This window comes from Daldinia decipiens, assembly GCF_022478715.1.
Source record: "Daldinia decipiens strain CBS 113046 unplaced genomic scaffold F4813scaffold_1, whole genome shotgun sequence".
NCBI classification, from domain to species: Eukaryota; Fungi; Ascomycota; class Sordariomycetes; order Xylariales; family Hypoxylaceae; genus Daldinia; species Daldinia decipiens.
The window spans coordinates 1,800,884-1,814,228 of NW_026054544.1; the positions used below are offsets into that span (position 1 = coordinate 1,800,884).

Genomic DNA, 13,345 nt, shown 5'->3' on the forward strand with positions numbered 1-13,345 from the left:
TAGTATATGAAGCTTTTATGTCCTCCATTACGAGCAAGATACACATACGCATTCCTCTTTGGAAAGAAAGTGTTCCACCTTAAGAATAGTATAGAAGACTGCCAATTAGATCTAATAAGTGATGTATCTATGCCTCACTTGCAATCGAGGACACAGTATAGTATAGATAGGTAGGTATGTAGTATACATATGTAGTTGAACCCGAAGGTGAAAGGCCCCTAAGCGTACCTAAAAGGGGAATTTCCACAAAAAATTAAAAACAGGGGGTATGTAACTTTGAGATTGTCTGCACCTACCACCCTTACATAAACGTATTGTAGTTGTACCTAAGTAATGGGATCCACAGGCCACCAATAAACCGATAAACCGATAAACCACTTAACGCGAATACTTAGCTTAAGACGCGTCTAAGTTGGAAAAAGCGCGTCGTCGAGTTTTAAATCAGTAAATTATAAGGCGAGACTGTGGCAAGAATTTTCGTTGTTTGGCATTCAACAGCACAGCACAAATCAAGATCATACCCAATTGACCATGGCAGAGGCAGACTTAGTAGAGCTGAACGAGCAGTTCGGTGCACCGAACAAGGAACTACAGCCCGATGTCGTCTCCGAGCTGCGATCCATCATGCGGATACATTCCCTGTCTGTTCAGGACTTATTTTTCAAGTGGGAATCATACTGCATAAAAATGGACATGGACGGGAACAATCTGTCCGTGGAAAGTCTGCGGGCCCTCAAACAAGACATCCAAGATGCCTTGGAGCGAAGCAATCGAACGCATCAGGTCCATATCAAGACGGAGAAGCGCTCGACTGGGACACCGCGCAGCAATGTTAAGGGTAGCGGGGATGTCTACGGGATGTTGGAAGGAATGGTCCCCAGTACTCCAGCTACGGCAAAGTTGAACAAGAGCGCCTCCAAGAATGCCTCTAAGAGACGAAATCAGCCCGATACCCCTTCGATGGCTCGGGAATTGGAGTCTCTAAATGTTAACTCGTAAGTCACTATCAGAATATAATATCTATATAACGAAGACTAAGAATTTGCAGAGCAACTTCCTTTAATGACCGCCAAAACCCAGGGGAGGTGATAGAGGTCCTCAATAACCATCTTAAACCCCCTGAGCCTCCAATTGCACCGCATTCAGAATCGCGGATCAAATTAACCGCAGCTTCAGACATGAAAAAACTAGGTTACAAAACGCTCGCTATGAAATCCTCAGAAGCATCTGAGATTTTAGACGACCGGATAGACGAATTTCTAGGATTAATAAGAGATCATAAAGACATAGACGAGAGCGAATTCGGCAGTGCGGCCAGTCAAAGTACCACGGAAATCGTTGCTGTAGGCCGAATTGCGTCTGATTCTTCAGAAGGCAAGCTTAATGCAGCATCTCTTGTTTTAGAGACTTCGAGGCGGACCGGAGGAGGTCGAAGAATCCCCCTGAACTTACAAAAGCTTAATGGTCGCTATCAGTTTTTCCCGGGACAGATCGTCGCATTCAGGGGTATCAACTCGTCCGGGAATGAATTCCTTGTCCAGGAAGTACTGGAAATGCCCCTATTACCCAGCGCTGCATCTACGCCGGCCGGTATCGAGCTTCACCGGGAGAAACTTCGGGGTGGCCCAGACGCAATGGACTCAGACGACGAGCCGACACCGTTAAATATAATATTCGGCTCAGGTCCCTATTCAGCTGATGACAACCTCGACTTCGAGCCGCTTCACGCCCTCTGCAGCCAAGCGGCAGACACGTATGCCGACGCCCTCATCTTAACAGGACCGTTTATCGACGTCGACCACCCTCTGATTGCCACGGGCGACTTCGATCTCCCAGAAGATGCGGCTGTAGATCAAGATGCCGCAACAATGTCTACAGTTTTTAAGTACATGATTTCCCCAGCCCTGAACCGACTTGTTGCATCAAACCCGACCATCACCATTCTGTTGGTACCGTCCGTGCGCGACGTTATCGAGAAACATGTATCCTGGCCCCAAGATCCCTTCCCTAAAAAAGAATTAGGACTACCTAAGGTCGCACGTATAATCGGCAATCCTATGACTTTATCCATTAATGAGATGGTACTCGGAATTTCGTCCCAGGATATCCTTTGGGGCCTGCAGCACGAGGAACTTGTCGGTAGCCGACCTCCAGACAACCACTTGTTCTCGAGAGCTCCTAAATACTTGATTGAGCAAAGACATTATTTCCCTATATTCCCCCCAGTAGACCGGCAGAAGCTGCCCAAGGTCGGAACGGCAGATGGACTTCCACCTGGTGCCATGCTTGACACGAGCTATTTAAAGTTGGGAGAGATGGTGACGGTGAGGCCTGATATTATGATCATTCCGAGTGCTTTGCCTCCGTTTGCAAGGGTACGTATATACTGTAACTCTTTGTTTATCAGACATACTTACTAACATGTGCTAGGTCGTGGAGAGTGTTGTAATCATCAACCCAGGGTACCTCTCGAAAAGGAGAGGCGCAGGGACGTACGCTCGGATGACTTTGTTTCCACCGACAGTGACAGATGAAGAGCTAAAGAATGGAGGCATGGTCAGTCACAAAGTATTCGAAAGGGCTAAGATTGAAATCACGAGGATATGATGTATATAATTGCCCATATGTACCTATCAAGACGGACTTTAGGAACCTCGTGATAAAATATGAATGCCGGCTGATCATCTTATAACCTAACTACCTACTTATAATGCAATGGATCTATCTGTCCGACTAACTAGAATTATACCCAAAGGTTAAACTAGTTTGGAGATTATTTATTACATTTTTCTAGACGCCTATGTATCTCATACATGTAATAATACGAGGTTAGAGGTTAGAATGTACGGTAGCTACCTAGGTAGGTACCGGTTATTGTAATTGGGAAAGACGGGTAACTTTGAGGGATGTACCTTTCACGTATAAAGTACAGAGAAAAGGTACATGGACATTTATGTACTGCTGACTTGAATTAAGAGCTCCACATCTGCAACATTAAACCTACCCCAAGAACTTCCAACTTCCAGACCAGCATCCAGATCAGCAACTATTCGCGGAGAAGCGACAATACATGATAGACTACCCGAGACGGTATACCCCAATACATAAACCCAGATCGCATGCCCTGACGTACACGAACGCACTAGCTAGACAAGAGTAATGTCAAATCTCCAGCCCATAAAGGGCAGCAGTAAAGACCAACCGGGCCTACGGTACCCGACGAGCGGCAAGACAATCTACCACCGACCGCTAAACCGCACCAAAGCCGCCGAACTCAGCGGCTCCAGCTTCGCCTACCTTTTCTCCGAGATGGTAGGATACGCCTCGAAGAAGATAGAGAGTATACAGGACCTAGAAAAGCGGTAAGTTAGCTAATTAGCTATCCGAGACCAGGCAGGCAGGCAAGCAAGCTCGAGTGGCTAATGCGACCCAGACTCAACGCCCAAGGCCACCCCATCGGCCTCAAGCTCCTCGACCTCCTCCTATACCGCGAACCGCCGCGCTCGCAGACGCGCCCGCTCAACATCATCACACTCCTGCACTTCATCAAGATCAACGTGTGGCAGCACCTATTTGGGCGAGCAGCCGACGGCCTGGAGAAGTCGTCTGATCCGTCCAAGCCTGACGAGTACATGATCATCGACAACGAGCCGCTGGTCAATCGCTACATCAGCGTGCCCAAGGACATGAGCCAGCTCAACTGCGCGGCGTACGTGGCGGGTATCGTCGAGGGCGTGTGCGATGGCTCGGCGTTCCCGGCGCGCGTCACGGCGCACAGCGTCGGTAAGCAGGAGGAGGGCGAGATGTGGCCCGGGCGGACGGTTTTTCTGGTTAAGTTCGCGCCGGAGGTTATGGAGAGGGAGGGGTATTTGGGGAAAGGCTGAGACTGGGGTGATATTTTGAGCGAATGGGGGAATCTAGGCGTGGTGGTTCTAGCATTGCAACGGCGTTCGGGACGGTTTGCCAGTCGGGGATCGAGGATAGGGTTCATTTTATATTAGGAGCACGATATCACCGGGTCAGAAGATAGGGTGTGAGTTACGATATCAAGGCAATCCGAAGTCAATACGCGACTGTCTTAAAGAAAGAAAGAAAGAAAGAAGGATTATGTTTACTACGCCGATTCACCGTAAAACGCCAATTCCCCACCAAGACTCACGCCTCTATAAGCCTCTCTAGCCCATTACCAACGAAGCCGCATCCTCCCAACAACACAAGCCAGCCAGTTCGTCATCGCGGCAGTCCCTTATACGAAGCTCGACCCGCACCCCCCGACTTCCCCATTACAGGCCCCTTGCCCATGAGCTCGGCGAGCCCCAGATCCTTCCAAGCGGCCTCCCTGCTGCGCTGGGTAGCTTTCTGAATACCGAAAGCGGCATGCTGGTCGGGCACGACGTCGTCCTCGTCCTCGGGGTTGATGGGCTGGTGGTGCGGCGGCACGTAGATGTCGTCGTCGGGAAGTTTGTCCTTGCAGAAGTCCTCGAACATGTCGGCGTCGCGCGGGCGCTGCATGTGCACGTACGTGTAGCAGCTGTCTTTGTTCTGGGGGGGTGGGTGGGTTAGCTTGGGAGTAGGTAGGGTAATTAGTTGCCTTAGGAGTGAGGGCGGAAATACCATTCTGTTTGTATAGGCGGGTTTTTTCGATTAGATATGTAGTATGGCGTGTTTCTAAGGTGTTGTTGACTGGTAGGTACCTAATTTACATGTGAACTGAAGACGCCGTATATAGTGTATTAAGTACCTAATATTGTACCTTGTGTACAGTGGGATTAGGTGGGATGCAACACACATACATGTTCCCAGCATGCTTAGGTAAGGTTGTAGGTGTGGCGCATTATTATTTTCCAGCCGCGCAGCTCGAGATCCGCGGACGCTTTCCCTTTCCCAGAATGTACCTATACTTCAGGGTACCTATTAGTAGACCTCACATCCACAGCGTATACATACAGGGAATCGCATCTGATTTCCTCTCAACTACGAACGGAACTGTCTATCTAACCGAAAAGTGTACAATATGGCATCCCTTTAGTAACAGACGGCCCGACCAGATACTCCCAAAAGGCTCCACAACGTACCACGGCCCTACTTATAAAGGGATCGCAGCTCGCACAGCGTCGCTCATTATATCAGTGTGAGGCATCAAATCTTGCATGTGTAGCTGGCTGTCCTCCCACGGCACTATTTCTGTGACACTCGTAAGCGATCTCACAAACGGTGTGTGTTACGGCATTGTACCTAATCGGAAATTAGGGGTTATCATCACTCTCCGTTAAGACATACCGAAGACCTATCCCGTTCAAAGCCCTGCCGATGTATTTAGAGAAACATGGTTGGAGAAATTCTTCTGAACTAGCCGAGATTCTTACGTCGAGTCCTACATACACTTGATGTTAGAGTGGCTTACGATTTCTAATAAACCATATCTATACTCAACTTAGTAAGTAATTTACAAAGAGAGCTACATAGTAGAATTTGTGAGTATCAAGGCGTAAATAAAACGAGCATAATGTTGATTCATCGTTGGTTGCTATGTTGATTGCTACTTTCGACAGAGCTAGAATATCACCTTCAGTATACCCCCTTTAGCATAACTTCAACCTGCGAGTTGCTATGAATCCATATGAGCCCCATCTCAACGATACCCCAGGACGAGTTTCACCATTCCAACCACCGTATGTCAGAACGTTCAAGTAAGATAAACTCCAATTCCATAGTCTCTATCGACGTACCAGCCGCGGTGGCCCTTCGAAATGCACTCGCTCATCACGGAGTCGGAAAGGTACTGAGCGGCGAGCGCAGGGGAGATAGTCGAGGTGCCGATGCGCTGGGGGCAGACGGAGGCGGTGCAGTTGCCGGATACGGCGTGGTAGCAGCCCTCAACTAGTTTGACCGTGATATCGTTCTGCACGGTTCGAAGTTGCTTGATCGCGCCAAGGCAGTCGTCAGCAGAGGGGACTGGGCCCTATATATTGTATTAGCAAGCGTATTTATACGTATTCTTCACATAATCGTCTTTAATAAATAGGTTGCTTACAACTTCCGAGGCAGGCTCGTAGCAACGGTGAACTGCGTCGCGGCGCTGCTTAGCATGTCCAACAGCCGAGTCGGTAATCATGTCGCGGAGGACGGTCTCCTGCATGAACTGAGACGAGGAGGCAGATCCCGTACCCTTGATAGCGACGGCAGCCGTAGAAGGTACTAGATTAAGGATGCCGGTCGTGATGACGGCTAAGGCGGCCATGCGCATGAGAAACATGGTGAATATCGCGAGCCGATGTAATATCCTGGAGGGAAGTTGAAAATGGAATAGTTGCTGAGATCAAGAAGTCGGTCTTGAATAAGCTGCTGCCTTTTAAAAGGTGTCTGGTAGTTAGTTAGATGATGTCAATGTTTGCTTGATTTATCTAGGTAACTCTAAGAAAATTGTCAGATGGAAACGGCGATTAATAGGTGCCTGCCCAGTAGACCGGCTGATTTTTGCTGCTGCAGTGGGCTACTTACTTCAAGTTACTTGGAAGGTTCGGGCGAGTCTATTAAATTAACAATCGTGATCACTAAACGTGCTTAGGAAAGGGGCAAAGTAACACCCCCCTTAGCTCGACCAAAATGAACGCTTGTGCTTCAAAGCCTGCATCACAATGCGTCTGTGATTAAAATTTAATACAGCCAGTGTACCCAAGATAAGTAAATACAGACTCGCGGAATTGTCAAACCTTCCCGTCTTAGCATCCAGCAATGATCTAGAAGCTTAGAACAATGCGGCCTGGAAAGTGGCCGTGAGAGAACATCCGTAGAAGTTAAATGCCTAGTAACCAACTCAGCATACAACTCAACAAGGCAGGCCGCTAATTACTACTAATAGGAGATCCTCATTGCAATGAATAAAAAGCCAATAGTATTGTCGAATGATGGGGGAAAATCTCAGCTTAATAAAAATATATCTACTCTGAGAGGTTTGTAGCTCCTAAAGCCATACTTGGCCAAGGTATTAATTTTCAAGGCCATCTACCTCATAGTAATGGATACGTTTGAGTATCAAGACAAATGCTATGAGTACATGGTTACTCGTTCATGCGTATTTCGACTGAGTTCAGCCTCTGCTAGAGTTTCGTCTAAGCTACATAATAGAAAGTCGGTACCATGATGTCCCTGAAATCTCATCGTAGACCCTATGAGAACAACACAGGCTGCTCCCACATCATGTACTCGAGAATTAATCTACCCATAGTCGGTACGTGCCGTAGTGACTGTTGATGTTAGTGTGGTCCGCCATGACTCCTAGATTTCCTTTGCCGATGCAACCGTCCAGCAGTGGACTGGCTATGTAGGTTGTCAGCCAGGTTGCAGATCTATTGACGGGTCTGTTGACGTAGGGCTGGGCGCAGAAGCGGACTCTGCATGATCCTTGGTTCCAGACAGCGCAGACACCCGAGTAGAGTGCGAATTCCTGCTGCTCGTCGATTCGAATACTGTCAATGATCTTCTGGCAGTCCGAGACCGAGGTGTTGGTAGACTATGATATACCGTGTCAGCTTGGCCGTATGAGATGCAGTGAATAGGAGAGGATCATATGACTTACGCCGTAACAAGTGAAGGCATCTCGTTTGTCGAGACCAGAGTGCGCCATGGCAGATTCAATGCCAAGTGCAATCTTAGACGAGTTGAGTACTGCCGTCATGCCTAAGCAGCTGCCAAAGGCGAGAATGGCAAATATAGCAGTGAATCTCATGGTGAATAGACTGGATATCAGATCCTCTTTGGAGTTGGAATTGTATGGAGGAGAGGAGGGTGTTAGAGTAGAGTCTAGTCTTGAAATTCTAGTAGGAATAAGAGGTATGCGCTGACCGGTGTAGTTTTGGGATGGTCAAAAAAATTCGAAGTTGCCTGCAATCAGACGAGACAAAAATACGAACACCTGACGGCATGTGTAAAGAGGCAACTGCATTCTAGGCAGGTAGATACTTTGGAATTAGGTAACTGAAGCATACATATGCTACACAGAAGCAACTGGTCGAGGCAGGAACGCTCCGTCTGGACGTACATTTGTACATTCGTACTCTCTGCAAAACTCCCTCACGTTGCCTTAAATGCCGTTTTAATCGAAACACTGCAGCAAACTACACGCATGCGGAGAATCTTGCATCCCAACATAGGTGCATGTGTCTACACCATGAAAATATAGATCCAAGTATATAGTAACATGTCTAGAAGGGACAGCAACATGCAGCCATTCCGATCATCTCCTCTTTTGCTGTAGCAAGATTCGGCTCGTTCCCCGTGTACGCTGATGATTCGGCAGTGAGATTATGCAGGCTCGATTCTAACAACGTATATAAATCAGAATATCATATACGAGTGCCAGCAGAGCCTCATTAGATGCACTAGTTATAATCATACACCATGCAGATACCTACACAATTGTATGATGACTGCCATTTATTTCGCTAGTCCGTAAACCTATGTTGAACTGAGACGATCGAGTGTAATAATTACCCGTCAGAAAATCGGGTCGGACATGTTGTACGTTGAACATGACAAGAGCTTGTGAACTGGTGAAAGCAAATGTTCGAAAAGACTAACGGACGCGTAAGATATAAGATAGGTCGGGAAGCGCGACGAGTCAAGGTCAGCTGATCAAAAGTAAGTTGATCGTAAGTAGATCTGTCAACGTTCGCAGATCGATCGGATGTCGTTCTATGTAGTAGCACCACGTCAAGCCACGAGAAATGACCGCCGCAAAAGTCTCATCAAGCATGTCAATATGACGATCTACCTAGCTATATTGCACGTACCATCATACATCACGCGTAGTCAATACATAATTACCAAGGTAAGCTCTTAATACCTAAATCATAAATGGATATGATTAACAGGGGCGATGATGTTGTCATTTACTATGTATTAGCTAGTGGGGAAATAAATATATATGTATTTATGCTTAACAACTTTTACATAGCAGCATAGTACTTCAAGGTTATAGATATATTGGCTAGAAGCGGCACGTATCTTGACAAGTTTAACATTGGTAATAATTAATGTAAGCTTTTAGCTGATAATAAACAGGGTAACAAACGGGTATTGGATCTGAATATGGAAGCGATCATTATTTCATTTTGAGCTATCAATTCTTATCTATGTAACTAAACCCCTGTCTTCTCAATTCGTTCATCGCGTTCGTTTCGTAATAATTTCCAGGTTATCTGCTGCTGTGCCCCGCCAAGAGGATACATGCAGGTAAAAAGATCCCGTACGCGTACCCGTTCCTGTTCGGCTTCTATATCCAGTTTGAGGATTTTCAGCGTTGCCTGCCGCTTGTCCTGGCCGAAAAGTCGGAAATCCCCGTAATTTATTATGCAACGTGCCATGTGCTTGTCGGGTTTATACTGAGATCTGAAGCCAGGAAAAGAATCCTCCAGGAAAGATCATTGGGTTTATTAGGACCATTGGGTTTCATCCTGAAGATGGTGTATGTATTTACCTACGCTACAGCAAACGCACGTATGTACATACATGCAAGGAATATGTTGAATACGCACGAAGTGTTATCTCTAGTGTATGTAAGTGAACCGTGGTAGACGTTCTGTAATCAGCACTTAACCCAGAAAATTGCCACCAATGCTCCGATCAAAAGGTCCGTGGAAACCTCGATCTATGTATGTATGTACCTCTTATCCTTTTACAAGCTAACCTAAGATGGAACGCGTGTTGGAACTATGGAGAACTTTGCATATGAGCCCAGACCAGTATCCAACGAAAAGGATTACGCTAATGTTCATTACAATACCATAAACGAGCACAGCTCGCAATTGTTACCAATATTGTGTCTTTATGTACATACGATGTAATGATTAGCTAATAAACCCTCAAAACTCAACCTCGCGTAAACTTCGCGAAGAATTAGGTGCTGTTTCATGCGAGACGCTAACGGTACGTAAAGTATAAAAGAAAACTTACAAGTACGAATGATGAAATTTGATAGTTACGAGACACTACAGTTAGTTATACCTACATATAAAGCAGATAAACTTGTCGAAGAGTAGTTCTCAGCGGTTAAACGCTATTATGTATATCTTTTAGCCAATGTCTTGCATTTGAAGATGCACGAATGTATGTGTGTTAAAACCCACGTGTAGGAAAAGAAAAGCTTCTGAACTTGACGAATTAGGTTATTACCTAGGGGAAGCTGTTGCGGCGGGTACAAGCGTTGTGGGGCCACCAACTCCAGATTTTAGCATTCTTAAGTGGTCGAGCCCCTCATGGGCCTGTGCGATATGACCCTGTCTAGCCAGCCACCCCTGTTCTCCCCCTTTTTGATTGACCTAATGGCTCCCCTGGCTCCTGCATCTATCAGGCGCATGGATGCGCGCTATGGGCTAAACAAGGTTAGCGAAGTTAGAAACTGCAGAAGTCTGGAACAAAAACTCCATTACTCGTCCACTTACTCTAACTCAGCCACTACTTTCGTACATACATCTTTTCGCTCCCTTTGCCATTTATTCTTTTTGCCCCTCGAAGGCCTAGGGTCACTCGTTCCTTGCATGATCACGTACGACTTGTCGGCAACAAGACATTCATTCGTTTCATTTTTAGTTGCTGGGCATTACACATGTAGTATTATTAGTGGACATACACACATACAATACTACATTCGTACATACATCCAGCATACGCCATTACATGCATACATAGATCGCAGTCATTCTCTTCCTCCCATTCGCACCTTCCTTATCAACCCTCGATTTTTGCGTCGATCCTCTATTCCAATTTATCTCAAGACCTAAATCGTCGACTCAAGGAAGTATCAATGAACTGAAAGACTGAACGCCCTTGGTCCTATTTCAATCGATTGATCCCGTCTCCAGCGCCACCTTGGATCACTATCGCAAGAGCAGAGCAAGTTCTAGCTTGCTCTTTCCAATTGCGTTCATCTAGACCCGATTCCCGGCCTAGTCAAGCGCGTCCTTGTCTTTTAGCCCTCTAGCGGCTTCTGGTGAGCTTAGTACTTGTTATCCACGAAGTCATTCGCTTGACTAACGGTTCCTCCTAGCACTCATTTCCCCAACCCGACCTTATACTCTCACCGTCGCGTTCCTCATTTTGGAACACCGTGGTTTGCCCTCTAGCGAGCTCGGTTCTGAGGACGGCGGCACCTACATATTAATATCTTCTCGATTCGACACCACTAGTGCACCTCGGTTCTCATTTTCCATATCATTAAGGGAAATGGCTTCAATTACCATAGAGAAGGCCACTAAGTCTGGTCAATTGACTGTTACTACCCAACAACTCCACCCACCTAGTAATGAGAGGAGCCTGGAAGGAGGTGGGGAGATGCGCCGAGGTTCTAACGTATCGACACCAAATTCTACTACCGCTTCGAATGGATTCGACACCGACATAGAAGCAATGATGCCGGTCAAATCCTCTGAACACCTGAACAAGACATCAACCATTGGGACTAGACGAAAATCAGATTGCCCTGTCTGGCCCGGACAAGAACACTGGCAGCAAAAGGCACAGGCGGCCAAAATCAACAACAGATCTTGCCAGTGCATAGCTCGTCTTAGTAAGAGGAACAGAATCATTGCTAAAATCCTCATTGGTCTACTGATAGTGGGCATTGCCGTTGGTATTGGCTTCGGTATCAGCAAACCTCTCGGCGCGGGCATCTGGCAACCTTCGAACCACTGATTGCCTGAGATCAGTGTAGAAGCTATAGGCTTCATACGTTGTCAGAAGTACGAGCCTCGTAGCTATGCGACCTTGTTGTACGATGATGACATCAATTACCCAGGAGGTCGAGGATTTTATTCGACCAACCATTATTGTTATTTGAAGCTTATCGGGGCTGAATTACCAGCAACGCCTACCCGCTGATTCGAATTAGCGTTTGCTTGCTTTTCAATTGTCTATACTCTTCAATACTTTTGTTGATACCCAATTGGACTTCGGTTCATATGCACACTGGTTTTTCGCAATTCAGGCCAGGGGAGAAACGGTACCTCATTAGACTGCGGAATATGGAGGCGTTAGGAGTAACACGTGGAATGTGGATGAGGCATATCACGAAAAGGCGTCTTGTTTTTGGCGAGGTTGATACTTGAACTTAGTATAGTGTTTCGGCCACATCAGGCGTAAGACCGATACTAGACGCTTCGCGGCGTATGAAAATCAACGAATGGCCTACTCAAAGGGTCGTTATTGCGAATCATGCGGTTTAGAACATTGTCTTTGATCTCGTTGAGTGATATGTAAGTGGGGGGTAACTTTCTTAACTGGATCCACGTGCCAGTTCTGATTTGCAGCAAGTATGAAGCAATACTCAACGACAATACCTTTTAGAGCTCCCATACTGCTTTAGCATTCTTATTTTCCGAGCCACTTTCAGAAGTAGGAAATGATATTCATACGTCACATGGAACTTACAGGAACAATAAGTGAATATATTTACATATAACTAACCTCTAGGGCATCGGTATCGCTAGTAATATCTACGCTAGAAAGCCACCTCGAGCTCTTCAGAAATTCTACCCATGCTTCTCAGTACAACTTTCCTATGCGGCTGCTTGGTCGGCGTCGCCTTAACCGCATCCGCCTTTGCGCTTACATCCTTCCCCCGGTGGCCGTTAGGCTTTTGCCACATGCTCATGCCCGGCGGTCCACCAAACCGCACTTTATTTGGCGTAACGGGCACAATAGACAAGGGTCTCGTGACCATTATCCGGGCCTGGTTGTTTTCCGGACGCGAGGAGGACTCCCCGGTCCCAGTCCCGCGTCCTTCGGAGGCCGCGATTGCTTCTCGCCACGGCAACACGCGTTGCGAGGGCAGGGCTGCCATCTCGATGTCTCGAAAAGGGGTACGTTTGTCCCGCCATACGGCGTATACGGCTATTATGGTGAATGTTACCGGAACTAAGCCAAGGAAGATGTACATGAGCGTCCAGTTGCTGTCATTGTTGTTGGGGAGGGGGGGCGTGCCTTTTAGAGCCATTGGGGGTTCTGTATGGACTAGCGGTTGGGAGAGGACGTGGTTCTAGGGAAAAGAGGGTTAGGGGATGCGAAGATGTTATAGGGGAGTGTTAGAGAGATGTGGAGGGGAGTCATTAATAATGGTGATGGTGATGGTGATGGTGATGCTTGTACGCAGGCCTGCTGCGATCAGGTTAACTCGAAGCTGGCTTTAAGTTAGAAAAAAGATCAAGTTGGTTAGTCATAACTAGGTAGCTAACCTGGAGAATATGACGAACGAAGACTCGGCAGATCAGACAGTCTTAGAAAATTACGCCCGAGACTATTTATTTATAGTTAGTTGTCTCAAGCCAGAAGAAAGAAAGCTTTATTTGTG

General features: G+C 46.8%; 6 protein-coding genes across 6 annotated transcripts; 3 read left to right on the plus strand and 3 right to left on the minus strand.

The window, feature by feature from the left end:
• Positions 1 to 377: 377 nt before the first annotated feature.
• Positions 378 to 2,726, plus strand: F4813DRAFT_20165 (DNA polymerase alpha, subunit B). The gene is made up of 3 exons (XM_049239557.1): positions 378 to 995; positions 1,049 to 2,375; positions 2,431 to 2,726. The coding sequence occupies exons 1-3, from the start codon at positions 532 to 534 to the stop codon at positions 2,605 to 2,607; spliced, it is 1,968 nt and encodes a 655-aa protein (XP_049105053.1). The 5' UTR covers positions 378 to 531; the 3' UTR covers positions 2,608 to 2,726.
• On the plus strand, positions 2,725 to 4,057 carry F4813DRAFT_20166 (putative SPP30 protein). Its single transcript, XM_049239558.1, has 2 exons — positions 2,725 to 3,362; positions 3,434 to 4,057. The coding sequence occupies exons 1-2, from the start codon at positions 3,160 to 3,162 to the stop codon at positions 3,882 to 3,884; spliced, it is 654 nt and encodes a 217-aa protein (XP_049105054.1). The 5' UTR covers positions 2,725 to 3,159; the 3' UTR covers positions 3,885 to 4,057.
• Positions 4,058 to 4,230: 173 nt separating this feature from the next.
• F4813DRAFT_384657 (Apc13p protein-domain-containing protein) lies at positions 4,231 to 6,256 on the minus strand (the record flags this gene model as incomplete). Its single annotated transcript, XM_049246120.1, has 3 exons — positions 4,231 to 4,531; positions 5,730 to 5,962; positions 6,035 to 6,256. The coding sequence occupies 3 exons, from the start codon at positions 6,254 to 6,256 to the stop codon at positions 4,231 to 4,233; spliced, it is 756 nt and encodes a 251-aa protein (XP_049105055.1).
• Positions 6,257 to 7,213: 957 nt separating this feature from the next.
• On the minus strand, positions 7,214 to 7,729 carry F4813DRAFT_384658 (uncharacterized protein; the record flags this gene model as incomplete). The annotated part of the gene is made up of 2 exons (XM_049246121.1): positions 7,214 to 7,513; positions 7,580 to 7,729. The coding sequence occupies 2 exons, from the start codon at positions 7,727 to 7,729 to the stop codon at positions 7,214 to 7,216; spliced, it is 450 nt and encodes a 149-aa protein (XP_049105056.1).
• Positions 7,730 to 10,974: 3,245 nt separating this feature from the next.
• On the plus strand, positions 10,975 to 11,995 carry F4813DRAFT_20221 (uncharacterized protein). Its single transcript, XM_049239562.1, has 2 exons — positions 10,975 to 10,990; positions 11,048 to 11,995. The coding sequence occupies exon 2, from the start codon at positions 11,224 to 11,226 to the stop codon at positions 11,689 to 11,691; it is 468 nt and encodes a 155-aa protein (XP_049105057.1). The 5' UTR covers positions 10,975 to 10,990; positions 11,048 to 11,223; the 3' UTR covers positions 11,692 to 11,995.
• Positions 11,996 to 12,431: 436 nt separating this feature from the next.
• Positions 12,432 to 13,305, minus strand: F4813DRAFT_20225 (uncharacterized protein). Its single transcript, XM_049239564.1, has 2 exons — positions 13,230 to 13,305; positions 12,432 to 13,174 (listed from the first exon to the last, which is right to left on the minus strand). The coding sequence occupies exon 2, from the start codon at positions 12,989 to 12,991 to the stop codon at positions 12,497 to 12,499; it is 495 nt and encodes a 164-aa protein (XP_049105058.1). The 5' UTR covers positions 12,992 to 13,174; positions 13,230 to 13,305; the 3' UTR covers positions 12,432 to 12,496.
• Between the last annotated feature and the right edge of the window lie 40 nt (positions 13,306 to 13,345).

Excerpts from the sequence above, each read along its gene's own strand:
- F4813DRAFT_20165 (XM_049239557.1), top strand. The coding sequence starts at position 532 with ATGGCAGAGGCAGACTTAGTAGAGCTGAACGAGCAGTTCGGTGCACCG. Across the intron at positions 996-1,048 it reads GAGTCTCTAAATGTTAACTC|AGCAACTTCCTTTAATGACC; the intron begins GTAAGTCACTAT and ends AAGAATTTGCAG. Across the intron at positions 2,376-2,430 it reads CTTTGCCTCCGTTTGCAAGG|GTCGTGGAGAGTGTTGTAAT; the intron begins GTACGTATATAC and ends AACATGTGCTAG.
- F4813DRAFT_20166 (XM_049239558.1), top strand. The coding sequence starts at position 3,160 with ATGTCAAATCTCCAGCCCATAAAGGGCAGCAGTAAAGACCAACCGGGC. Across the intron at positions 3,363-3,433 it reads ATACAGGACCTAGAAAAGCG|ACTCAACGCCCAAGGCCACC; the intron begins GTAAGTTAGCTA and ends AATGCGACCCAG.
- F4813DRAFT_20221 (XM_049239562.1), top strand. The coding sequence starts at position 11,224 with ATGGCTTCAATTACCATAGAGAAGGCCACTAAGTCTGGTCAATTGACT.
- F4813DRAFT_20225 (XM_049239564.1), bottom strand. The coding sequence starts at position 12,991 with ATGGCTCTAAAAGGCACGCCCCCCCTCCCCAACAACAATGACAGCAAC.